Below are 26,421 nucleotides of genomic sequence, written 5' to 3'. Positions count from 1 at the left end.
TTTGTTCTCAGATTAACAATTAAACAGGAACCACCTCTGATTCACTGTAGACAAGCAGTAATTTAAACAAACTTTATAGTTAAGGCTTATTTAGACTTTGTTGCTTGGTCAGTCTGAGGTGCTCTGCTTAAAAATATGTTTTGCAAACTATTCTGAAAAGCACAGAACTCATGCAGGGACATCTGTCCATCTTCCAAAATCACATTTATTTCTGCATTACTCAGGTGGGAATTATTAGCTCCTTTCCCTCACCTGAGTGCTCAGTAAAATGACTCATAACACTGCAGAAATAAAATACAAGTCCTCTGCCCAAGAAGGAATGAAAGAATTTCAATCCCACAGATGTTTCTGAGTACAAGTCTTCCACTTGCAACCAAAAAAGCAATTCTGACCTTTCAAAGTTCCCAGTGTCATAGACCATTTAGGATGTCCTAACGCTAGGATATAAACATAATGTAAACATAAGCATAACATAAACACTAGGAAATTTTTCAAATTTCAGTCAAACACACTTCAAAATAATAACAGGTAATAATCTTTTCAGCATATAAAGAAATGTTTCCCAGCAAAGACCACACATATGTTTTGTATCAATATGCTAGGATGCACTCAGGAATTCCCACTGTAAGAATCTCTCAAGGCCCTGGAGTAAAAGAATAGAACTATTACACAGAAAAGGAGCAATACACACCCCAAGCCCCACAGAACCATGACACTGCCTACTCACACTGAACCAGTTCATTACTAATTTTAATCAGAGATGATGGATTTCTAGACAATGGCTGCACTTTACTTCACAGGAAGCTGAACTACTCTGAAGGTGTATGTTGAAGAAAAGGCACATTTCTTGCTGGAAGAAATTCTGCACATCACTAGTAACATGGCCTTTGACACCTAGAAACTGACCTGTCCCTGTTCAGTGTGACAGGTCCTTGGCTTCATTCTGCCACAGATTCTATTTCTTTACAGTCAAACATAGAAGCATTTCTTCAGAATGTGCAACAACTCTAGGGAAAGCCTGAGAGAATTTTCTCTTTGGTTTCAAGTCCCTAATCAGGCCACTTGTATCAGACTAGTATTGAAGGAGCCTAAAGAATCCATTTGCCTTTGTGCTGCTTTCTTAATGAATGCCACAAGAGATTAATGAATGACTGTGATAAAGAAGATATTCCACAGATAGTAGGGAAGGTAAGCAACACAAAAGTCAAGAAAAAGCAGAACACAAGAATTAAGAATATATGCTAGAGGAAAGGGGGAAAAAAACCTCAACACTCTTCAAGAGATATTTTCTACCAATAAGTCTGAGTTTATCTCTGAGACAATATGCTCATGAAAACTTTTGTTGCTTTGCACATACACACATCCCCCTCCTGCAATTCTCCACAGTTCATCCATTAAAGTAGCCACTCTCACTCAAGTCGTCCACCCCCTGTATATTTATAGCACTTCTGCTATTAATTCACTCCTTTTGTGGGTGATCTCTTGAGATATGCTTCCCCCTGCATCCTGTGATTATTCATGACAGCTAAAAATAGTCAGCTGAGTGGGTCAGCACATCCCTTCCCCCTCTCTGAAGCAGATCTAATCTACACAAATACTCTGGTCTTCATTTGCTAAGTGGGGATGTCTTCACGGCTGTAAGAAGACACTTGGAGAGGATGTTGCTGAGACTACAGTATTTGATGAAATAAAATCAGTGAGGTACTTCTCCAGCTCTCCCGGGGAAGAGAAAGAGAAGGAATAGAGTCTTGTATAAAGTGCAGGCAGATGCTTTGTCTTTGCAGCCTCATTCAACCCATAGCATTTGTGAGGAAAGCTTCTCAGCTCTCTTATCTCTAACAAGTGGCCACATGGTTCTACCTGGAATCATGTCACATTCCACAACAACTGTTAAGACACTGTCATTTCTTTTCCTTCTGTGCTAGGGAATCATGCCCAATTATCCAACCTTGTAACAGGAAGAATTCATATCAAACAAACTATTTTAAGCCACACTATTTTAAGCTGGCCATATATTAGAGGACCTTAACTGATAGGACAGTAACCAAGGTTCAACAGAAAACTCACCAAACAAGCTTGGAAAAATATCAGCCACTGTCAGCATGACCATTAGTTAGTGCAGGACAGCAAACACAGATCACAGAAATTCTCCAAAATGAAATCATGGGTGTCTTCAGAGCTTATAGTGGTAGGGAGCCATGTGACCTCATACATCTCTGGTATCTGTTATTATAGTCCACATTCTGTCATATGCATATCTCTTGAAGACTGCAAGAATATGCTCAAAATCTTCCTAGAGCAAGACACACAAGGTCTGTCAGATGCAATTCCAAAACAAGCAACATATTTTTTAATTTCTTCTCTTTAAATGGCTGAGGAAAAAAAAAAAATAAATCTTCAAATATCACCATATAAATAATTTCAAGTGAACAAATTTATACAAAGACCCAGTTCTGTCCTAAAAGAATTCCCCTAAAGGAATTACAGATTGCTCACGTAGAAAACTTCTGCTTATGTAGAACTTACAAAACTACTCTAAGAGGACACATAAACCTTCTAGTGACACAACAGTTGGTGTTTTCAGATTCATCTGAAGGCTACCTACTGATTAAACACAGTGAAAGAAAACAAAGAGAAGAATGCTGAAGGTATGAGATGTACACACAGAAATTCAGAATGTTTTCACTCAGGCTACAAAATCACAAAAACACTTGCAAATATATAAATACAAGGCAGATTTCGAAATCACCAAACAGTACTCAAAGTAATACAAATTTTGTTTCAAAGCTGATCTATAAACTGTTGTATACATACATTATGGATGGAATTTCTTAGGACAAAACACCCTTTAAATGGTATTTCTACTTGCCCAGAGCTCTTGGAAATGTGGTGTGTATCAAAGGAAGGTATCATAAAACTATCAGACCTTTTTCAGTCCTTCCCACATCTTTCCCGGTGCATCAAAATCCTGATTCATAGGACATCCAAATAATGCCACTAACAAAATATAATTTCTGCATAAGTAGGTTTCAAAACATTAGATGCTGAAGTCAGATAGTGTGGGCCCCAGCCAACAGGAAAATTTCTATCAATTTCAGTGTCTTCAGACTGAAGTTTTGACCAGAAATTTGGACCTGGAATGCATCATTTCTGAACCATAATCAAATTAATCGTTAAAAATTAAATAATAGTTAAAAAATTAATAGTTAAAAATAGGAACTTTCATTTGCTGCTTCATAAAGTAACTGAGGAAATTAAGTGAAAACTGTAAAATTGATTTATAAGTACAAACCCCACAGAATTAATTTCTTATACAAATCTCCAAAGTCTGAGAATAAACAGGAATGCTGCAAATTATTTTGCTCCACAGCCACTATCATGTGTCACTTCTTTGTCTTCCAGCACAAAGACAGCTCTGTCTGGAGGCAGCAAGAGACAATGACATATAACAAAATAGATGGATGAAAACAAACATTTGCAAAGAAAAGGTGGTTGATACAGACACAAGGATTAACCCCACACTGCCACTATGCACAGTCTAAGTGAGCATGGGCACATACAGCTTCCAACAGAATTAAGAGTGGTAAGGTGCTTTAAACGAGAATGGAATACAGTCATTCATTTACTGATCTCTCTCCTTGTGTCTGGCACAGAGAGTCTGTGCCCGTGTAGACCAAAAGACAATGCTGCTGTTAGATAAAATATCATGTCACAGATCTCCTGATAAGCTCTTAGCAGAACAATGTTTTTGATGTGTTCACAGCCCCAGTGACAACTCTGTATGTTGACATCCACTCCTAGACACACTGGTCTTTGACTACAAATTTGCACTGGTCCAGGTTCCACAGGCCTTGGGAGTACTGTAGCATCAAACCCCTCCAGTTTTTTTGCAATGACAGCGTATTCATTTGCTATTGAAAATTAATACTAAAATACTAAAAAGATACACAGAAAAGTGATATAGTAGTAGTAGTAGTAGTAGTAGTAGTAGTAGTAGTAGTAGTAGTAGTAATTTGATGCAGAAACTGATTTTTGTCAATGAAATAGTAATGTAAGAGATTCTCATAAGTGTATATCTGTACTTTTTTAGAAACAAATACCACAAATATCAAACAGCACTCAGAATGAGATGTAATCAGCTTCTTACATATTTATCTCATTATATAAAAATTTTATCCTACATACAACTTACTTAGAAGACTATTCTTTGTAGGAAATAAAAGTGTTAGCAAGATTTACCAGCCTTTACACTATTCCAGGGAAAACAGAATGAGCGTTGAAGAAATTACAGAGAAATATGACAGATTTTGGATTCAATTTCATGTTGAGCAGAGGACTGCTTTCTGGTCTTCCCTGCCTAACCTGAGTTCCTGAGGCTTCCAGCTGCTTGGGGCTGAGGTGTAAATGTGCAAGCAGTCCTCTGCCTTGGGCTCATTCTGCTTCCTATGGTGCCTGTCCCAGCGGGGCGGGTGGGGAGGGTGTCTAAACAAGGCAGAGATCTGAAATTGCACGCAGCCAAAAGCCATGGATGCTGAGACATATACTTGCCTCTTTTGCACTAATGTATTACAGCAACTTACAGCAATGATGGTCTTGCTGCAGGGAGGGTGTTTAGCTCCCCTTTTCATTGCCCTCCCCAGCGCATGCACAATTGCCCAGTAACAACTGGAGGGGTGCCACTGGTAACTATTCTGTGTCCATACATGCTACATGACCATCAGCACAGATGCAAATGAAAGATTTGTGTTCCAGAACCAGAGAGCTCTGTAGTTAAGCTAAATAAGGCTTTGATTATGCCTTTTCTTCCCAGGCTTGCCAATGGGTGGGGCATAAATAACACTATTCCAAAAACATCCCAGAAAATAACATGCCCTGGAGACACACATTCCTACTCTTCTCTGGAGGTGGGAAAAATTATTATGAGCAATGTTTCTCCTCAGGTGATAGATCCACCACCTCAGATATGAGGTGACCCATGAACTGCATCTAGTTCCACATGCATTTACTTTCAGCTCTGCCAAAGACTCCAGAGACAGGGTTTGATAGACACCATCACACTTAAACAAGTTGCTCCTGCTCCAGCAGACACCTGGGAGTATGTGAGCTGTAGCACTAAGCCAACAAAAAGCTACTTTTTGATACTACTGATGTGTTAAATATAGGTGTCTTTAGAAGACTTTTAAAGGAGTAGCAATGAGCAGAAAAAACATATGAAGGAAGCAGGCAGAAGGCACGGAGGGTCTGAATATTGGCAAAAGAAGATGGGTGTCAGAGCTTTCAAGCCTAAGAGAAAAATTAGAGCTATAGAAATACGTAGGAATATAGGAAAACTCAGATTGGGAAACTGAATAGTAAAAAAAGATTCAGTAGCTGGAGAACCTGACATTCTGAAAAAGGTAAGGTGTGAGAAAGAACACAAATGAGAAGATATGGATAAAGAGGAGCCTTAAGAAATTGGAGGACCTTTAATATCAGTGGGGATCTTTGTGTTGTGTGGGCATAAAAAGGCAAATATTTCATTTTATTTGTACACTCCCATGCAGAAAATGGCTTAGTGTGAAAGAAGTTAGTAAGTAACTTAAGTGTATAGCATGCAGTGAGGACATGAGCCTGAGTTGCAACCCTGAAAATCCCACAGAGAGGATTAGGTAGTTGGTATGATACTAGTATTAGGTACTGCAGAGGTAGTCCCGAGGGTGTCACCAGGAATGTCACTAAGAATATGCATTACTTAGCAAAGCCAGTGACAGAGCAGTGTGCCCTGCAAGAGCAAGCAATGAGGATGCCAGTGTCTGGGTGACAGAGTGGGTGGCACACAGCCTCACATCACACACTCTCAAGAGGAACAGTGACAGATTCCCAGCTTTAAAACAATTTTATGTGCAGGTATGGACGGCATCATGTGGATATGTGTGAAAGCATCTGGCAGGCTCACTCATCTTCAGGTCTTCTTCCACCAGCAATCCTACTCCACTCAGCAACACAATCCTCAGTCTCGCCTGCAGGCCATATCGCCATCTGGGCACTATTTACACAGACCCTTACTGTGACACTTCAGCCATCATGTTCCATGAAACAGCAACAAACACGCCATCCATTAGCTCCTAAAAAGCTCTTAAAGTCTGATTGACAGCAGTGGCACGCTGTGCTTCTGGGGAACTTCTTGTTTCAGCAAGTAATAACACTTCTTAAGGAATGCTATGTGGTATGGGAGGAATTTATCTCCTGTGTAAAGGGAAACAGATGTCGAAGAGAGCAGGACATAAGAACATTAAGTAGCTGGTCTAGGGTTCTTTTCTGAACAGTGCTTGTTTTCTACTTTTCTAATAATGTTGAGTCATTATTGTAAAGTCAATACATATGCCAGATTTTTAACATTTCTGAGCACTCTCAGTCCCTCTTAGCCCTGCTGATTTCTCAGAATTTCTCAATGGCTATCAAAATCAGGTCTATTATCTCTTCTAAAATGTTAATTCTTTTCCTACACACTTCCACTTTTCTTTCCTCATAATCATTCTCAGCATATAAATTTCTCATGGCAGAGATAGCTGTAATTCCAGTGCCTAGAATGAAATGCCTTGACACTCAGACCATACAGATTTTAGCCTAGTATGCTACTAGTACAGTGTCTTCTGTTTGAAGTGCTTTCCCTCTGTGGCTGTCACATGGCCACTGTGAAACAGGTAAACTGGCTTATGAGGGAAGGCATGTTTCTTGGAAGTTTCTAGTCTTCCCAAGCAAGTTTTAGGAGTGGTGTAAGTAGCCTTAGTCAGGCTGCCTGCAGATAGATATGCTACAATGGTCTGCAGATTTAAGAGACATTTAAAGGCCTCTTTCTTTCCACCCCTCTATTACCTGGATACCTTAGACCTAGTCTAGGTATCTATTTATTTGCCCTTTTAAGGGATTATGTTTTAGGTTTCCACAGCTTACTTCCATGTGTCCCACTATGAGTCTCCTCCTTGGGGCCCCGATGTGTCTTGTCGGCAGTGACTTGTCCAAGCTGGTGGTAGCCAAGATGTAATTGGCCTTACAGTCCCTGCACACTGCTAGTGAGGTTCAAACACAACTTGAATTGCATTTTCCAGAATAGGCTTCCAGGGAATTTGGAGACACTGGAAGAGAAGATAATTCATTAACTGAATGAACTTGATATGGCCCAGCCACACTGTTTCAAAGCATGGCACGCCTCAGAATTCTGACTCACAACTGACCCCTCTTGGGCTCAGCAGAGGTGATTCACTGTCAGGGGCTTGGAGCACTACTCATTAGAAGGGCATATCTCCAGCCCCATCTCCTGCTGTTCCCCTGTCTGTACCAAGGGTGGCCAAGACCCCATAAGGAGCCCCTGCCTCCTCAGCACTGCATGCTTGCAGCCCAGAAAGTCAAACTGCTCTGGTGAGACTCCACCTGGAACCCTGCATCCAGCTCTGCGGTCCCCAACAAAAGAGAGATGTGGACCTGTTGGAGAGAATCCAGAGGAGGGCCACAAAGATGATTGGAGGCCTGGATCAGGCCTTCTCCTACAACAAGACAGGCTGCAAGATTTGGGATTATTCAGACTGGAGAAGACTGCAAGGTGACCTAATTGTGGCCTTCCATTACTTGCAGGAGATCAGCAAGAAAGCTGGAGAGGGACTTTTTACAAGTGCATGAAGTGATATGACAAGGGGGAATTACTTTGAACTGAAAGACAGCAGATTTACAGTGCATATTAGGAAGAAATCCTTTACTTGGGGGTGAGGGACTGGCAAAAGTTTCCCAGAGGAATTTGATTCTTTACCATAAATTCTATTCAAAACCCTCAAATTTATTTTGATTTTTATTCATATTGTAGTTGTCGGCTAATTTAGAAGGAGTTCAATCAGATGACCTACAGCTTGTTATCTTTCTCTTCACACTTTTTTGCCACTTCTGCTGAGAGTTGAGTTTTTTCCATTCTTTCAGCCCATCCTCTTGGTTTCACTAAAAAAAAGAGAGTCACTGTGCTCCAAAGGGCATGTGCACATTCCCATCATGTGATGCTGTGTTGGGGAAGTGTAGCACTCCTCCAGGGATGGTGTCTGCACAGCTGTGCTCGTGGATTTGGCAGTAGGAGCCATGCCTCAGCCATGCTGTGCCCACCCTTTGCAGGGGTGCAGGAATGCCCATCACCAGGACTGGGTCTCATGGAAGGCAGCCTAGGCAGCAGGAGCTCTGCAGGACCTGTGTGTGAAGGGTGATGCTGCAGCAGTGGCATTCACATGAGCTGGCCCAGGTCACCCTGGACATCTCCCTCTGGTACTCTGAGGCTCAGTGCACAGGAGGAGACAGCAACTGCTGGGGAAGGATGGGAATAATGTGCAGAAAAGAAAGGAGGGACAAACCTTCAGACAGTGATGTAGGCGTCTTCATGTCTTCATGTCTTCATGTCTGGAGTGTTGAGCTGCAGAATGCAGATGGGGAAACCCAAGGAGCTGTTTGACTGAACTCATTTCCCCTTCTCCTTTTTCTGCATTTCACTTTTTACATCATGTCTGGCTGGAAGTGCTATGATAACAGCTATCTTTCCTTTAACATGTGCAGTCTGCACAGTGCTGGACATTGAGCTGAGTCAGCCTTAATGTTAACAATACCAATAAATATCTGGCCATGCTCTGAGAATCTGCCTCTTTATCCCTAGAGGAAGGTGTCAGTTACAGAGGCAGACAGAGCTCATCTTAGCTAAGCACATGATCCCAGTAGTTAATGTAAAACTTGCAACTGAAATATGTTCTGTGAGCATATATTTACTTGTGCATGTGCCATGGTATACAAGTGCACGAAGAGGTGAGAAAAGTCATAGCTTTTGAAGTTTCCAAAATATTCTCTACTTGTATTTTATAATTATTGACAGATTTCTTCTTTGATGTTGTATCCAAATGCATTTCAATCACTGCAGATTATGATTTTAAAGTAGTCCAAATAAATGCTCTCCCATTTTGGTTTTATTTTTTATATTCAATTGAAATATTAATTAATCTTACTTATCTTTCAATGATTTCTAATTAAAACAGTACTACATTTAATATTGGTTTAACACTGAGTTGGAGTCACAGAAATAAGAACAAAAATGGTGTTACAAAAAACGTATGTTGCACCATTTCATCTTCTAGATGAATCTGTTATATTAACAGATACATCTCTTAATATAAAGATGATAGCTCAGCAGCAGTAGAAAAGTAGAGAGCTAAAATGTGCCATCACAGAATCAGGTAAATATCATACTGCTTTGAATTGTAATTTTAAAATTGCCTTGATGCTGTTTAGCTTTCATACCAAAACAGTTAAAATAAGTTATTGATTTTCCAAATGAGGAAGCATTACTTCAAGAACTCCAGGCAAGTAAATCAATGACAGACCTGCAAAGCATTGGGTGAATGTCAGTATGAAGAAATTATAGCTAATGTATTAATAAAACATTGCATGATATTGACAGACAGATATTACAAAGATTTTATCATTCCCTAAACAGTTAAAAGAAAAAAGAGATTCTTCAAGGACTTGATGGCAACTGCTACATGAGAAAGACAATGTTAATCTTGAAACATTATCGTTTTGTCTCTAGAGAAACCACAACATCTTTAATCTGAGAGTAACTTCAGTTTTTATTGCTTGTTTATATATTTTATCTATCTGTAAGTAGAAGTGACTTTAACCACTGTTCTGACTTTAAAGCACATACTGAAAAGCCATCCATCTCAATGGCACTCATCATGCAATGCATTCATGCTGCATTTGGAAAAAAAATGCCCTTTCTTTAGTCAATTGCTCTCCACATAAAACCCACCACAGAAAAGCAAATCCATTGCCTGTTGCAGGGTGCTGGGAGGCCCAGGACGATACAGATAACTTCACCAAGCCATCTGCTGAGCCCATGGCATCCGCTGAGCCTTCTCTGTCTGAGTCCCTCTGCTGACTGCTCCTCTGCCACGCTGCAGAAACATCCCCTGTTTTCAATCCCGCTAAAGCGGGCAACAGACACACTTTTAAATGTGCCATGGCTTTGTCTCTTAGTCAAGACCACACTTTATTGCAACACTGAAGAAAAAAGCACAGACAGGATTCGACCCATGGCAACTTTGGAGCTGGAATCGTGAAGGGTAAATATTGCCCCTGCTTGTGTTTACTGCCAGCCATTGTGCCCTGCACTGCCTTCTCATTGTACTTAACAGCTATTGGCAGACCTTTACCAACCAAGTGGTTTCAGCAGTTTGTTTAACCACTTTTTCTCTCATGTTCATTGGTTCCCACAACTCAACAGTACGTTGTTAGAAATTTGTGTCCTTGTGTTTTAACGTATTTTGTGATTTTCCATTTTTTTTGGACCATTGATTAGCTCTAGCCAAGCAGAATTTTCCCTGCACAGAAAATTTTTCTAACTATTCCATTACTTTTTTTGCCTTTTTGTGTTTTACAGAACAGGAGATGAAGTAACCACAGACACTTGTGGCACACAAGGTGCCAAGCTCACAGAAGAGCTCAACCATGTTTTCCAATTTGTTCTTCTTTCCTTTGTTACTCATTCCTAGAATTCAGTTTCCCTTTGACAGTTAATTATTGTCAATTGCTTTTTAAGGACTATCCAGAAGGACCTCTCTTCTGAGTGTTAACACCCTACATGAATTTATGCATCTATTACTAGAGTTGGTTTTCTACATCTCACTTAGCAGCATGGAAATGAACGCTGCATTTTATCAGCAGGTCACTCAGGACCTCCATGTCTGGAAACATCTTGTTCTCAGTTTTAGTTTCACTGTCAAATACCCCCAATAACATCAGCAAATAGTGCTTTCCCATTATTCATCCTGTTTGCCCAATCACTCAGGAGTTTCCAGGACAGAAAGGACTTCTTATCCTCAAAAAACTGAGCTGTTAATCTCCTGTGGATATGAAAATTCATCACTGCTTCTGGCCTTCTCTTTCTATGTCTTTCTTAGTCATTAACCTCTCTACCCCACAAAAATGTAATTTCTTTTAAGGTTGAGATCTTCATGGAAAGCTCTCCATGGGTGCCTCACTGGCTGTTGCATGACATTTGAAATTGAACCAGTGAGTTTTATCAGCTATTGCCAAAGAGTCATTTTTTTTTGCCAACTGTTTTTGCCAACAAAAAAAGTTGCTTTGGCCTGTGAGATGCCACACCAGGCAAATCTCCTGCAGCCTCTGAACAGGGACTCTCTACCTACACTTTGTTCCTGAGTGGCTTCTCCAGCTTGCCCTTCAGTGTCCTGCCACCTACCTCCTTCAATGACATCAGCAGCTACTGCAACCACAGGGGTCAAGAGGCATCTGCAAGAAACCACTGCCTGCTGATGAACCAGACACCCCTGCAGCACAGCTGTGTGTCAAGTCGGTTTCCCATGATGAACAGGAAAGCTGGGGCATGAGATCACTGTGATCACTTGGTGAGACTGTGATGCTCACAGTGCTTTGCAGCCAAGGTGGTTTCAGGCTCCATCAGAAGTCTCAGTCAGAAATAACATCTGAACCTCATCACACACCACTTCTCTTGTACTGTAGTGGAGCCTTGTTGTTAGCCGCCCCTGTGGGTTGCTGGTGGTGGTAAGCCCAACTGAAGGGAATTTAAAATCTTTGTGGATAGCAGGAAACAGTTTGCCACCTCCTGGAACTATTACCAAAAAAACTTTGTGGTGGCAGTATCTTGTCCCCTCATCCATGACAGTTTGGTAAGAGCGACCACTTCTTCTGGCTGCCCTCTCCAAGTAACTAAAAGGAAGTAGTAAAGGAAAAACAAGGAGAGAGGGAAAATAACAAGGAATAATAGCAGAACACAGAGCCAGGACAGGAGCTACTTACATCCACTATACATGAACCAGATCTTGCTGGTGTGTAGCAAGTGGCTGCCAAGAGGACTACAGAGCTTCCTGGGGTGGTTTCCATGGAATCTGTACAACAAGGCTTTTCTGAGCAACGGGGGAATAGTAATTCACAGGGCTCCCCTTTGACAAAAAGCGGTGTGTAGCTTTATGTGACATAGAAGGAGTTTTCCACTCCCTCTTCTGTTCTGTGGAAGAGAGTGGGTTCTACACAGCACACAAACCCGGAGGACAGGAGAAAAGTCTAAGACAGCTACAGATTGCAGTATAGTCCTATCCCATAGCTAAGTAGGGCCATATCCATTGGGTCCATCAGCTTGGAAGTAATTTTACCACCATTTTGATCAGTGTACTCCTTATTTCCTATCAAATTCCTAAAACAGAAAAGTTCTATTACCCCTCTTTGGGAGATAAAAAGCATTCACAGAAACAACCATTTGCTCTGCTACATCAGTTTAAATTTCTGGCTATAAAAAGCCTAGTTCTGCTTTCCTCCAGGACTTTTCCTCCCTTCAGAACAGCAGTGCAGGCAACCCAATAGCCAGGCCCATGGCATGCCTCCAAGTGTGATGATGCTCAGGTCCAGACAGGAGGCTCCCAAGAAAAACACTAATAGCTGTGAGACGATAGGCAGCCCTACACGTCTGCTTGTGCTTAGCAAGGCTGGTGCAGTGCTTCTGTTTGCCAGCTTATCATACACACTTCTGGCAGAAAGATTTGCTGTACCCACAAGATCTTACAAGTACATTTAAATAAGACACTTGTGGGATTCAGGTTCCAACTTCTTTTTCAAAGTGCTGCTCCTGTCATTGGCAGAATCCACGTGCCTATCGCTGTCCTTGGGCTGCTATTATTCACTCAATAACTCTGTCAAGAGGTACCTTGCCAGGAGCATGCTGTAATCGGCAGTTCTGGGTCAAACCAGAAGTACTTTTACCAGGAATTTCTGAATGTTTTACCCTGTGCCTCTCGACTCAAGCTCTCCGAATGCCGCATTAGTGGACACAGCGAAACAGACGAGCAGAGGTAGGGTACGTACAACCTCATTTGAACATTGTAATCGCTCGACCCGAGTAACTCTCCACCTCGCATTCTTCTGGACGCTATAAATACTCGGCGGTGGGCTCTGCCGCCTCACATTTTCGCGCCGGCTGCCCGGAACGCCGTTTAAGCACTAAGCGGGCCGGCAGCCGCGGGCGCTGCTGCCCCGGGCCAGGGGCACGGTGAGCGGGAGAGGGGCACGGTGAGCGGGAGAGGGGCACGGTGAGCGGGAGAGGGGCACGGTGAGCGGGCCAGGGGCACGGTGAGCGGGAGAGGGGCACGGTGAGCGGGAGAGGGGCACGGTGAGCGGGAGAGGGGCGGGCTGAGGCGGGACGGGACGGGACGGGACGGGGCGGCCGGAGCGGCCAGCGGAGCCTGTCCGGCGGCCACGGCGGCGCGGGAGCGGCGTGCCGAAGGCAGGAACCCAGGGCAGGCGGACGCGGGGCCCGAAAAAAGTCCGGAGGGGCGGTCGGGGTTATCCGGAGGGGCGGCTGCGGGCAGCGGCGGGGAGAGCGGAGCCGCGGCGATTGGCAGCGGCGGCGGGGCAGGGCCGGGACGATCCCAGCCCCGCCCGGCCTGGCCCGGTCCTGCCCAGCGCAGCCCCGGGGCCCGAGCGGCGCCGCGCAGGCGGCGAGGTCGGATGCGGCGGCCCCGGAGCGCCGTGGGACGCGGCGCGGACGCAGCAGGTACCCGTGCCCCAGCGCCCCGCTGCCCCTGCCCCGCTCCCGCTGCCCGCCGCGGCCCGCACGCCTCTCGGGGCCGCCAGGTGCGGTGCCCGCCTCTCGGGGCCGCCAGGTGCGGTGCCCGCCCAGCTCTCGGGGCCGCCAGGTGCGGTGCCCGGCTCTCGGAGCCGCCAGGTGCGGTGCCCGGCTCTCGGGGCCGCCAGGTGCGGTGCCCGCCCGGCTCTCGGGGCCGCCAGGTGCGGTGCCCGCCCGGCTCTCGGAGCCGCCAGGTGCGGTGCCCAGCTCTCGGGGCCGCCAGGTGCGGTGCCCGCCCGGCTCTCGGAGCCGCCAGGTGCGGTGCCCGTCCGGCTCTCGGAGCGGGAAGGCTCCGCTCGGGGTGCGGCGCAAAGGAGTGGTGGCTGGCACGGAGCGGCATCGAGCCGCGTGGGGAACCCCGGGTCTAGGGGTCCTCACACCCCGTGGGTAGAAGGATGTTCGCTGTGTGAGACCGTCACATCGCGGACACGTCGGGTAATTTAAACAAGGAGCTTGTCACGCCAGAAGGCTCAGGCCGCAGCGCTGATGGGAATTTGAGAACAGTTACTGAAGTTTGGAGTGGGGGGAATAGGTCGGGAGCGCTGGGAGACCAGGGAGTAAGTCAAAATGCCTTCCTTTTAACGACTACGAATTAAACCATGCGGGAGCTCCCCTGTGAGGTGTACATGTGTGCTACTCGGTAGTAGCACACAAAATTCAAACTGATGTCTAAAAGCCAGAAGCCGAGAAAAGTAACTATTTCTTTTCCTGAGGCTGTAAACTGCCAGCACATTCAGTAAAGAAAAACACTCGTATAAATTTATTTGAGTCGTCTAGGACATTTTTCTGCAACAGATATTTATAGTCTAAACTTCATTTGTATCTAACATAGCTTAATTTCAGTGGAAATATGTATTGAAATATGCTGCTCTTCTCAAAAAAGTCCTTTCTGTTAATGGACTACCAGGTTATGCCTGATAAATTACGTGTTTACTTCTCATTTTTCATTTGGAAAGGCTTTACATAAAATATAAAAAGATTTGGCTTCAGATCTGCATGCTTGTCTTTCCCTTTGCCGTTTTTAAAATTCCCTCTTTTGGCCAAAGTGTATTGTTATTGATGGAAGCAGAGGGAGATCTGCAGTGCATGTGGTGGTGGTGGTGGCAGTGAAGGGGCATATGGTTTCCTTGGTCAAGTCTGTGGCTGTTTGGAAAACAGGAAAATACAATTCCAAATTACAAGGGCACTGAATGCATGGTATCATTTGTTCTTCTGCAGGCAAGAGTACGTAGCAGGTCAAGTCCTATGCTCACTTTATTCTCACTTGTTGCTTCGACTTCAGGTAGATTGAAAGCAGGTTGGCTTGCTTTTTGAATACAGAAATTTCTTAATTCTTTCAGTTATGAAGTGACCAGTGACTCATGAGAGAGTAAAAGCCCTCAGCTCCCTGTGGGACTCGTGGCCAGAGAGCCCACTGGAAACAGAGAGTCAGGATATAAGGGATGGTTGCTGAAGGGTTTTGACACCCCATTATCACAGGTTCCCTGTTGCCTTCTGGCACTGGGAATTACTCGTTCCCAGAGAAAAGTTGCGGGCCCAGGGAGCCAGTGGGAGCTATGACACTGAGTTTCTACCTGTACCACTTTGTGGTTCAGTTGGAGAAGACAGAGGAGCTGTGTCTTGCCATGGGGCAGGTCAAGGGATTGTGGCCTTCCACACAGCATTGCTTCTTTAGTGGTGTGTGTGGCAGAGGGACCATGCAGACACTGCTGGACTCTATCCACCAGAGATGTGATCCATGGTAAAGAGCCCCTGCTATAATTTGAAAGGGTGCTTGACCCTGCCAGGATCCTTGACCTCTGTGGGAGACCACATTAACCTCTCTCCAGTGGTTAAACCCCAAAGCTTGCCGGTGGGTGAAGAGATTGCACAGGAGAGGGGATAATACTGGTGCTCACAGCTGACCCCAGCTGCTCTCTCCATCCTTAGAGCTGACATAACAAAGTTCATCCAAATAGCTGGAGAAGGCAATTGAATTGTCCCAAACATGACTATGGATCCTGACATTGTACCACTGCCTTAATTTGGTAATTTAGCAATCCCTGTTTTAGCCGGCACATCCATGAGAAAGTACAGGCAGATTGCCCCTGCACTGCAGAGAGGTTTAACCTTCTAGTGGTGTCTGGTGGTGCAGAAGTAGGGATCCTCTGCTTTGCTTTAGAGGAAATAAAACTCATTTCCAGTGGTTTCAAGAGTCTGGCATGCTGAGGTACTTAAGCATGGCAGTGCTGGGCAAGCAACATGCCACAGACAGGTTCTTCAGGTGGTTTTTTAAATATTTTGAACTGAGGTCCATACTTTGCAACTAGTATGTGACTGGGGCAAACTTGTTTTGAGGAGTAAATCGTTGAGCTGTCACAAAGCAGTAACACATGTTATCCAGAACCTGACTTGTTGCTTTCTTGTTATTATAATGCATAGCCAATAATAATTTTTCTAATTGTTAAAGAAAGAATGTGCTTTTCTAATTACTGGTTACAAAGCAGGAGGTAAACAAAAGAAGACTATGGCTGAATGATACTACTTGGAAATAAATTCTGATTTATTACATTATGTATATCAACTTTCAGATGTCTTGTGTGTGAGAGTCCTGATAAATAATAATGTTACAACTTTCATCGTCTTCTTACTAGCTTGTCAGAGACAGTGATTTACTTTTGTGATATTCTGTTTGCTGTAACAATTTTAAGAGAAGTAATTACTAACAATGGCAGAGGCTGTATGATTTCTGCTGATTGAGTGCATCATCCTTGTTTTCAGCCAGGGGAACTGGTATAGAACCATTACCTTTAGTAGAGTCATGACACTACATCTGCTGAGTTGTGGCTGATAAACTCCTCTGTCTGGCATATAATTTTCTTCACGGGAAGAAATGTATTTGCCCTTTGATATACAAGTGTGGCAACTCACTTGAAAATGGATTAAAGAAATATTTATTTTGTTGCATGTGGTGCTCTTAAATGATAGGAATATTATTCTCTCAGGCAGTCATCAGCCGGTCTGGTGAGTATTGCTGGTTGAACCATTATTAACAAATACTTTTCTAGTCAAATGTAATTGTTTATTTTACAGTGGAAGGCGCTTGCAATTCATAGGGACACAGTGGGATTTTGTTATAAGCCAATACAATGAAAGACTGTGTCAGTTAATGTGATAACAATGTGCAGATTGTAACTGAATTGCAATTACACTGAACCCTAGATGAGGTGAAGTTTTTCTGTTGAGAGCCATGCTTCAGGAAATAATTTAACAGCTCAAGGGCCCAGTTCAGCTCCTGGGAAAGGAAAGAGGTGGTTGCTGTCATCTTCAGAGTTAAAAAAGGACCGAGAACACCAAGCAGCAACTGTTATTTGAATGTCTTTACCAGTGGACCTCTTGAACCATAGTAGTTTGGACCTATGAACTAGAATGGGGAAATAACACTGGTCAAACACCAAATTATTTTCTCAGAAGGAGAAAATATGTTCTTTTTTAGAACATCTTGAATGTACTAAAGAATTGAAGTCAGTTCACTGTAGGCTTTTATCAGATAACATTTTTCTGAAGGAGAGAATCAAGGAAAAGGAAGGGTGGGAAAATAGGGTGTGGGTCACCATTTAAATCCCTTTACTTTTATCTGGGATGTGGTTTGCTCCTCCCCTCATCCTCAGAAGGAAGATGAGAAATGAAAAATGAGAAAAGGCATCTCTGACTCAAGTCTGGCAGTGGCTCACACATTTTTCTGATCTTAAGAAACCTGTATACAGAATCATAAAATCAGAGAATAGATTGGGTTGGAAGAGACCTTAAAGATCATCTTGTTCCATCCCTCCTTACCTTGATACTTGTTATTTGAAATTGTCTAATGTGTTTGGAAAATTCTCATGAACCTTGAGTAAATAAATATTATGGTAAAGAGCTCCAGCTCTTAAAAAGTTCCTTAAACTAAGTTATTTCATTTTGGAACCATGAGAAGTGTCCTCTCATCCTGTTTCCTTAGAAAAGTGAAAAACTGGCCATTTGCTCATCCTCAGTGCATGCATTTGGTGCATGAGCACTGTCATTGGAGTATGCAGCAACTAAACTGCAACGTTATTGGTAAAACAGTAAGCTTCTGACATCTTCTGATATTTCTACTGTGCAGATATCTTCTGATATTTTGAAAAAAAAAAAAAAAAAAGACATGTTGGAACATCTGATGTGAACATGGAACCTCAAAGTCCATGGGAAGATGTTGCAGTAAATCTAAGTTGTAACTTAAAGAAAATCAGAATTTCTGAGAAAGACAAATTTGGTGTTACTATTTTTAATTTTTTTGAAAACCCAAGGACATTAAATATGTGTCCCGTATACCTACACAAAGGGGAAAAAAGGTAAAGTTAACTATAAAGAAAAACAATAGTTATAAAAATATGACTTGCAATGTTTATTTTAAAAAGGGTAGAAGAAATCTAACTGGCTTGAGTGGGAGGTAGAATTTGCTTTATGATGACTGGCTTTCAATGCAGCTTCTCAATTGTATATAGCAGAAATGTGTATCATTAACTGGGGGAAGTTATTGGGAAGTTGTTTTAGGCCCCAGCAACATGCACACTGGCATCAAGACTTGCCACCAACTTTCTCAGGATACTTCCTGCCATGGATGTGCATGGCAAACAAGAACAAGCTTAGAAAGCATAGTTTGCCCTGCTGCTGTGGAGACAGAGATGGTTGGGTGGTGTTTTGGTAGTGCAGTGTACACTTAGGTCTTCTTGAGAGGAAGCGATCTGCTTGCTGTGCACACTATGGCTTGCTGGGTCTGTTTGCCAATCCTTCTCTAGGCTCTTCTGTGTGTTTTTCAGCATGGAAGTTTTGTAGGGGGTAAACACCTTTGAGCAGTTCGCTACATTGGCCTTGTATTTCTGCATCCAGGCTGTGTCTGAGCTTACCTACAGCTACCGTATGAGAGGCACGCAGCAGCGCTCCACCTTGGTGCCCCATCGGTCGCAGTCCCTCACCCCCAGCTCCTGGGTGTATGTTGCAGCTTAAGCACTGGGTGACATGGGAAGACAGTGATATTTATGTTGCATGTGTTGATTTTGTTTTCAGGGCCTGGTTTGAGAGCCACTCTCCCGAATTAATATGCGAAGTTTGCTGGAGGTGGGGATACACAACGCTTACCCAGAGGAACACTGGGAGGAACGTGGCTTGATCTCCCTCTTGTGGAAAATTATTGGAACTATATTCTTGTGATACTGAAGGAAAAAAGTCCAGCATCCACCAGGAAACAAATGATGGCAGCCGTTACCATGCCACCTGATGCTCTTGTCAGCCCTCAAGGAAATGAAGAGATGGACTCTTTGATTGTACTGCATTATAATTACACAGGAAAGCTTATTTTAAGGGAAAAGGCAACTGATAAAATAGACCTGCCCACTATTTCATTTCTGATCCTATGTAGTTTCATAGTCCTGGAAAACTTGATGGTGTTGATTGCCATATGGAAAAACAATAAATTTCACAACCGCATGTACTTCTTTATTGGCAATCTAGCTCTCTGTGATCTTTTAGCTGGGATTGTTTACAAAGTAAACATTCTTATGTCTGGGAAGAAAACTCTGAGCTTGTCCTCCACAATCTGGTTCATTAGGGAAGGTAGCATGTTTGTTGCTCTGGGAGCTTCAACGTTCAGTTTGCTAGCGATAGCTATTGAGAGGCACTTGACCATGATTAAAATGAGGCCTTATGATGCAAATAAAAAATACAGAGTGTTCCTTCTCATTGGTACATGCTGGCTTATTTCAATTTCCTTGGGTGCCCTCCCCATCCTTGGCTGGAACTGCATAAACAACTTACCAGATTGCTCAACAATTTTGCCTCTGTACTCCAAAAAGTATGTTGTGTTCTGCATTAGTATCTTCATAGCCATTTTGGCTGCCATTGTCATCCTTTATGCCCGTATCTACATACTGGTGAAGTCCAGCAGTCGTAATGTCACCAACCACAATAACTCGGAGCGGTCCATGGCACTCCTTAGGACTGTTGTGATCGTTGTCAGTGTCTTCATTGCATGCTGGTCTCCACTGTTCATCCTGTTCCTCATCGACGTGGCCTGCAGAGTCAAGGAGTGCTCCATCTTGTACAAAGCCCACTGGTTTATTGCTCTGGCAGTCATCAATTCCGCAATGAACCCCATCATCTACACCCTGGCCAGTAAGGAAATGCGTCGGGCTTTCTTTCGCCTTGTTTGTGGCTGCCTGGTGAAGTCCAAGGTGGCCAGATCTTTGCCAATCCAACCCACTCCAGATCACAGTCGAAGTAAATCCAGCAGCAGCAATACCCAGAAGCCAAAGGAAGATTTCCCACCAATAAATGTCCCCTCATGTATTGCTGAGAAAAATGAATCATCATTTCACAACGGAAACTTCTGTAAATAAAGGACTCCTTGAGACAAGTACTTTCCTGTGGTTTTTAGGTTTAAGCTACAAGGGTAGTTTAAATATTCATGCACTTCAGTCACAGGGGAAAACACTAACCATTTATTTAACTTTGAGAACTTGTTTATCAACAATCATTTGCTTTGGGTGTTCATTCAGTAACACACCTGATTCAGAAAAAGCCTTTCATGCTACCCAGTGGCCAGGACAGAGTCCATGCACAGCTAAGGACATCATGTGCCACAACGGTGTTGCATGCTAAGGCTTCATTTGGCACCTCCTGATCTTGCAAGACATCACTAAAACCTGTTAGAAACTTCAGCATTCACTAAAGACTGCTGACAATTGTAAGATGAGCCTGATTACTGCCAACTGGGGGAAGAATTCATTGCATAAGTCAGTGATTATGGTTCTCTATATGTATCTTGCTGTTCTATAAATGGCCTTATAAGAATGTGGTATAAATAGCTGTATATTTGTACAATTTCTCATTAAAAAGTCATTGATTGGTAAAAGTTTACAACATGCTAAACATTGTATTGCAGTATACAGTGTGACTAATTGTACAAATAGATGCGTTTCGATGGGGATATTTAAAATGAAGTAGTAGCTTTTAACTGACAGAAACTTTAGCAAGTCGTATCAATGCAGTATTTTTATTTTTTCCATTTTTATTCAAACTTTTCATGTTTAGTGAAAGACAACATGGCAGTTGTCACTGTGGCATTTCACAACATATTTTAAGTAAGTAGTAGTAAACCGTTGAGAGAGGATATATATTTGCTATTTAAAGTAGTTAAAATGTGACCCCTTGATACATGTGTAACAGGTATATGTGCTGTTTCAATGCATATATTTTTGCTTACTATTTTCAATATATTTAAAATTGTATGTCCAGCCTATGTAAACCTGTGTACGTTGGTGAATGCACTACCTAAGCTGAGATCCTTCAGTTCTGAAACAGAGACGTATCATTTCAGAAAGCAATGAACCACAGTGGGTTCCTGTGGAGTTCCTTCTTTCCTCTCCAGGCCCTACCACAGCATGGGATTGTGTTAGAAATTCTCACTGGGAAGTTCGGTGAGTGGGACAATGTCCCATTTTCTGTCAGTGGGATCCTATTCTTCTGCCATTTCTGGAGACTTCTGCAGATACAAGAGGGAAGATGCGGTACAACAGGGTCATGCTGAAGGGTGTATCTCCATTTATACCCGACCCTGCCTTGGATCTGGAAGGAAGGTTTATTTAGTTTGGAAGACCTGGAGCCCCAGCCCCGACCTTTTGAGAGTCTGTTCCAGAGAAGCCTGAAAACAACTTTATAGTTCATCACTGCGTTATCAGCCTGACTACAGGTTGGTGTTGAGTGTCAAAGCAGATTTCTGAGTCCTGGAGCAGTAAAGACTTCACAGACATCTGATTTCAGGTCCCCATGGAAGTGGCCTGTGGTACTTCCATCAACTGGACTTTATGGCTGGAGGCTTCAGTGGAGTTTGATGGGAATTTCTGAGACAATTGTCTCAGTAAGAATGTATACATCTAACTTTATTGGGTTCTTTCAAAGATTTGTGTTTAGTGTCTCAAAATACACTTTGCCTTATGCACAATCAGAAGTAGTTGAGGCTGTTTTAAGACACAGCCTGAAAGAGCTCATCCTTAGCTTTACTCTGGTCTTAATCATTTAAAGCAGCAGCATTAGACTCTTCTCAAGTATGTATAGTGTATAAGTTGTGTATTGTATGTAGCAAAAACCTTTAAAATGTAGAGGTTTGCATTGTGATTATCTTTACAAATTAACAGTCTGTAAATGTTTTATGCTGTTAGAAAAGTGTATAAGAACAAAGAATTGTATTTGAATGAAATAACTGTGAAAGAGAATAGTAAATATGAAATAATTTCTACCAAAAATGTTGAAAAGCAGTGCACTTAGAGAAGAAGAAAAAGCTAAACCAAGCTAAGCATGATGTAACTATATGGATTGTAGATACAGGCTGCAGGCTATGTAGCTCTGTGAGAAATAGACCTGGTGACATTGCATTGCCATGGGCTTGATTAGGTTTTTAGATTTTACATTGCTATTGGGCTTTATTGTGGAAGTTCTCCTCTGAAGTTGTGGCTTTTGAAACTGCAAACTAAAATATTTGTATACTTGTGTTAGTTCCCAAAGTGGTGGCATGTGGTAGCTTCCTTGCTGTTGTAGAGCAGATAGGCCTTAGGAACACAATGGTTTGAGAAAACATGTTGGCTGAATCCACACCAACCCTCATGTCAAGGATGTTACATGATGCTTGCTATACAAGTGAAAAATAAATTTTTTTAATGCCCAAAGTCCAAGAAAATGTACATAAAAGTGAGTTCTAACGTGTGTTCTAGCCTTAGCTATTATCAGGTAAGGTACAAGTACTGCAAAGAACTCCACTGTTACAGGCCATGTGATTGCTTGTTGGTACAAAACCCTTTCATTCCTCCTTGATTTCCTTCTCTTATTTTGGAGCTGTGGGGATACTTTGTTAGTTCACTACCCTGCTGTACTTGAAGCAGGTTTCTAAGATACATGGCTTCACATGTCATACTGCTAATACAATTTACAAAATACCTGTGACTGGAGGAAAAAAGCTATTGTCAATACAATCTTCAGTGAGTCCATCCCATTAGGAAGTATTAGATAAGGTAGATTAGGAAGTATTAGATAAGATTGTGGAAGATTTTAGAGCAAAACTTTAAATTAGGACAAGTCAAAGGTTTAACAGCAGTAGACCTTAAACAGCCTAAAGATGACATACCCTTGAAGTTGGAAAAAAGATGGAGAATATCTTCTTTCACCCTAAAATATTAGAAAATTCCTCCAAACACATTCTAGAATCTAAGCCTTTTACCATCTAGGCTGATTTGAGCATACGGGAAACCAAATTAGGTTTTCCTTTCCAATTTGTTTTACATGGAGCAAAGGCTATAAAGGAGACTAACATTTCATTCATATTATTTCATGAATTGGAATATTTGTTTTGATTATGGATTATGAAATAAATGCAAGTCCAGCCACCTATGGAGAAAATAAAGGTTTTCACAATCCGCTTTCCAAGAGTCTTTTATTGCCAACAGTCTTAGAGAGTGTTTTCAAGTCATTAGGTACCAGAAACATTTTGAAAACTTCTAATAAAAAAATCTCAAACCTTTAAAACTAAAGGTGTCAAGTAGCAGTCATTTTTAAAAGAATTGTGAAAAGGCTTTGGCCTTCTATGGAAAACATTCATTTAAACTCTGGGTGTTGTGCCTGAAGGCAGTACTCTAGAAGTACTCTAGAAGGAGAAGGCTGTCTTAGTTGAACAGGGATTTTCTCTTGGAAATGAGACTAGACTGGAATGTGTGTGCCCAGTGGAAGCAGGGTCGGGTGACGTGGGAAGAATACTGAGATGCTGTTTGCCAGTGCAGGAAGAAAATTTGTGTGGTTAAAGCTCAATTGGATATGAAGCTCCTAAAAATGTGGAGGACAATAAAAAGAGTTACTTCAGTGTCAGTGACAAAACTCTTTTAGAAATAAACTTCAGAAATAAAATCAGCCCATTAAGGGTGAAGATGGTCACCTCACATAGCAGGGACATGGACAAGGCAGAGGTGTTTAATGCATTCTTTGCCTCTGTCTTCAACATGGATGACAGACCAAAGGAGGCTCAGTGCCCTGGCCTTCAAGGACCATTACTGCAAGAATGATCAACTCCCAGTTAACCCTGAATTGTGTGGGACCCAGTGCTCCAGCTGGATCCCTACAAATCTATGAAGCCTGACAGGGATTTATCTAAGCATCCTTTAAGAGCTGCTGTTGTCTTTGCAGTATCTCTCTCAATGATTTTCATGGGGTTTGGGAATCCAGAGAGGTCTCAGCTGACTGAAAGCTGGAGAATGTTGTCTCAAGATTCAAAAATGGCAGGAAGGAGGACCCTGGAAACTACAGGCCCATGAGTCTCATTTCAGTGCCCAGTAAAATCATGGTCAAGATTATTCTGGGAGGTATTTGAAAATCTGGAAGACAATGCAGTCACCAGTGACAGCCAGCACAGCTTCTTGAGAGGGAGGAGTCCTGCTTATCAGATGTGATTTCCTTTTATGGCAAGTACCCCACCTTGTTGTTCGAGGGAGGCCAGTTGATGTGATCTTTTGGGGTTTCAACAAAGCTTTTCATAATGTCTCTCTCAGAATCCTTCTGGACTTAATGTGCAGCCCACAGATGGATAAACACACCCTGTGGTGGGTGAGCAGTGGCACAAGGGTCAGGCACAAAGGGTTACAGTGACATCAGACTGGTGTGACCTGTCACTGGTGGGGTTGCACGGGGCCCTGTCCTCAGCCCTCTGCTCTTCAACACCTCCATAAATGACTTGGATGGACTACTCAATGGAATACTATGTAAGTTTCCTGATGATACTACAGGTGCTGGATTCTGGACCTGTGATCGTGGAGCCCTGGTTGTGTGTGTAGGCTGGGGAATGGGAGGCTGGAGAATAGAGAATAAGACCCTGGAGAGCAGCAGTGTGGAAAAGGGCTTGAGGATCCTGCTCCATGGCAAGTTGAACATGAGTCAGCAGTGCCCTGGCAGCTAGGATGGCCAACCACATTGTGGGGTGCATCAGGTACAGCATCGCCAGCCAGGTAAGGGAGGGGACTGTCCCACTCTGCTCTGAGCTGGAGCAGCCTCACCTTGAGTGCTGAGGGCACTTTTGGGCACCACAATATAAAGAAGACATTAGGCTATTGGAGAATGTCCAATAGAAGGCCATGAGGATGGTGAAAGGTTTGGAGAGGAAACTATGAGGAGCAGTTGAGTCTTGTCTTCTCAGCTTGCAGGAGATTGAGGGAAGACATAGTCTACAATTCTCATGAGGGGAGGGAACCCCTTCACTGTCGTGGACAGTGACAGACTTTGAGGTATGAAGCTGAGGCTGGGGAAGTTTTGGTTGGATACCAGGAAAAGGCATTTCACCCAGGGAGTGACTGGGTGCTGGAACAGGCTCCCCAAGGAAGTGGTCACAGTGCCAAGCCTGACAGAGTTGGAGAAACATTTGGACTCTCAGGCACATGGTGTAATTCTTGGGGTATATTTCACAGGGCTAGGAGAGTTGCATGATCCTGATGGATCCCTTGCAGCTCAGAATATTACATGATTCCATGAATGCTATGCAGCTGAGGGTGGCAGGCTCTACATCTGCCATCCCCAGGGCTGGAGGAAGGCTTTGTCTCTGCTTTCTGGAAGTAGGCTCAGTCCCTTTTCCTATCTGCTTGGGGGGCTGTCTGTCTGCTCCAGTTAGGCCAGGCATGGCTGCTCCCTGGAAAGAGGCATTTTGTAAGAAGCCGCTGTAGTGAAGCTTTGTGCTGCCTTCAAGGCTTGTTTCCAACTGCTCTAATAAGGAAATGGAAAACACAGCTGTGCATAAAGTGCCAAACACCAAAAAGCTTGGGTCCTAAAAGTGAGTGCTCAGGTGCTTCTGAGCAGAGGTGACCCGTGCAGGTGTCATTTCACCTGCCAACACAACTAAGGACAATCCCAGCAGAAGCAGGGAACCAGCCACAGTAGGTCTGGAGACATTCCCTTCTCGTGGCCAGGCTCGTGGGGGCCAGGTACAACAGCAGTTATTGGGGGTTTCTGCTGCTGTCCTGTGGACCCCCAGCACCTGAAGAGGGCTGGAGGCACTGTGCAGAGGCATGCAGAGTTTGCAGGTGCCCCTAATGCATTCAGAGCTGCATTTCTTCTCCCCAAGAACAGCGTAACTTCCCAGGGCCTACTCAGGCTCAGCTTTAGTCCAAGTGGTCAAAAGGGAAAGAAGGGCCTTTGCAAGAAGACCCGTGGCCAGCGGAGGAAGAGGACTAGGGTTACATCTTCCTGCTGACATGGAGACAATGTCCTCTCTGCAGTACATAAAGTGGCTGCTCTTGTCCTTGCAGTCACTCTCCACAGAAGTGGACTACCCTTTTCTATTCTCACCCATTGAGTGTCACCTACTTCCAGCCAAGCCTACCTTTCCAGAACATTCCAGGCATCATCTGGCTCAGAAGGGCTTGTATTAACGCTTACATGCTTTCACAAATACAGTGTTTGTTGAAAACAAACACATGTGTTGTCTCTGTCAAAGCACATGGAGCTCCTGTGGTGGTGTAAAGTCAGTGTAGCAGAGGTCCAGGTCCTCATGTGCCATTTGGTCCTCTGATATTTTTCATCCCTGATTCTACTGGGTTGAGCAATTGATTGATTTATTAATATCCCTATGCACTTTTTGAATGGCACACATTCTGCTACAAAATGTGCCTCCCTTCAGGTCAGTTAAAAAAAGACCAAGCCCAACCCCAAACCCAGCAAATAAACTTCATTAAGGAACCTGA

At 43.3% G+C, this 26,421-nt stretch overlaps 1 protein-coding gene and 1 long non-coding RNA gene across 11 annotated transcripts; one reads left to right on the top strand and one right to left on the bottom strand.

Moving 5' to 3' along the window:
* Positions 1-5,860: 5,860 nt before the first annotated feature.
* Positions 5,861-11,370, bottom strand: LOC147648377 (uncharacterized). Of its 2 annotated transcripts, XR_015280193.1 has the most exons (4): positions 11,261-11,370; positions 8,367-9,983; positions 6,934-7,115; positions 5,861-6,225 (listed from the first exon to the last, which is right to left on the bottom strand). It is a non-coding gene; the product is annotated as an uncharacterized LOC147648377 (long non-coding RNA). The 2 variants fall into 2 exon arrangements; XR_015280194.1 differs by lacking the exons at positions 5,861-6,225; positions 6,934-7,115 and adding an exon at positions 7,847-8,205.
* A 124-nt stretch (positions 11,371-11,494) lies between these two features.
* On the top strand, positions 11,495-23,230 carry S1PR3 (sphingosine-1-phosphate receptor 3). Of its 9 annotated transcripts, none has more exons than XM_023944875.2 (3): positions 11,495-11,583; positions 12,675-12,889; positions 18,725-23,230. In XM_023944875.2, exon 3 carries the CDS (start codon positions 18,907-18,909, stop codon positions 20,050-20,052), a length of 1,146 nt encoding a protein of 381 aa, XP_023800643.1. In that variant the 5' UTR covers positions 11,495-11,583; positions 12,675-12,889; positions 18,725-18,906; the 3' UTR covers positions 20,053-23,230. The 9 variants fall into 9 exon arrangements, with proteins under 9 accessions (XP_023800643.1, XP_023800642.1, XP_023800641.1 ...); XM_023944874.2 differs by lacking the exon at positions 11,495-11,583 and adding an exon at positions 11,606-11,708; XM_023944876.2 differs by lacking the exon at positions 11,495-11,583 and adding an exon at positions 14,876-14,939 and having other exon boundaries at positions 12,485-12,889.
* Positions 23,231-26,421: the final 3,191 nt, after the last annotated feature.

Source organism: Cyanistes caeruleus, chromosome Z (genome assembly GCF_971803275.1).
Source record: "Cyanistes caeruleus chromosome Z, bCyaCae1.hap1.1, whole genome shotgun sequence".
NCBI classification, from domain to species: Eukaryota; Metazoa; Chordata; class Aves; order Passeriformes; family Paridae; genus Cyanistes; species Cyanistes caeruleus.
This window is presented reverse-complemented; position numbering and strand designations above follow the sequence as displayed.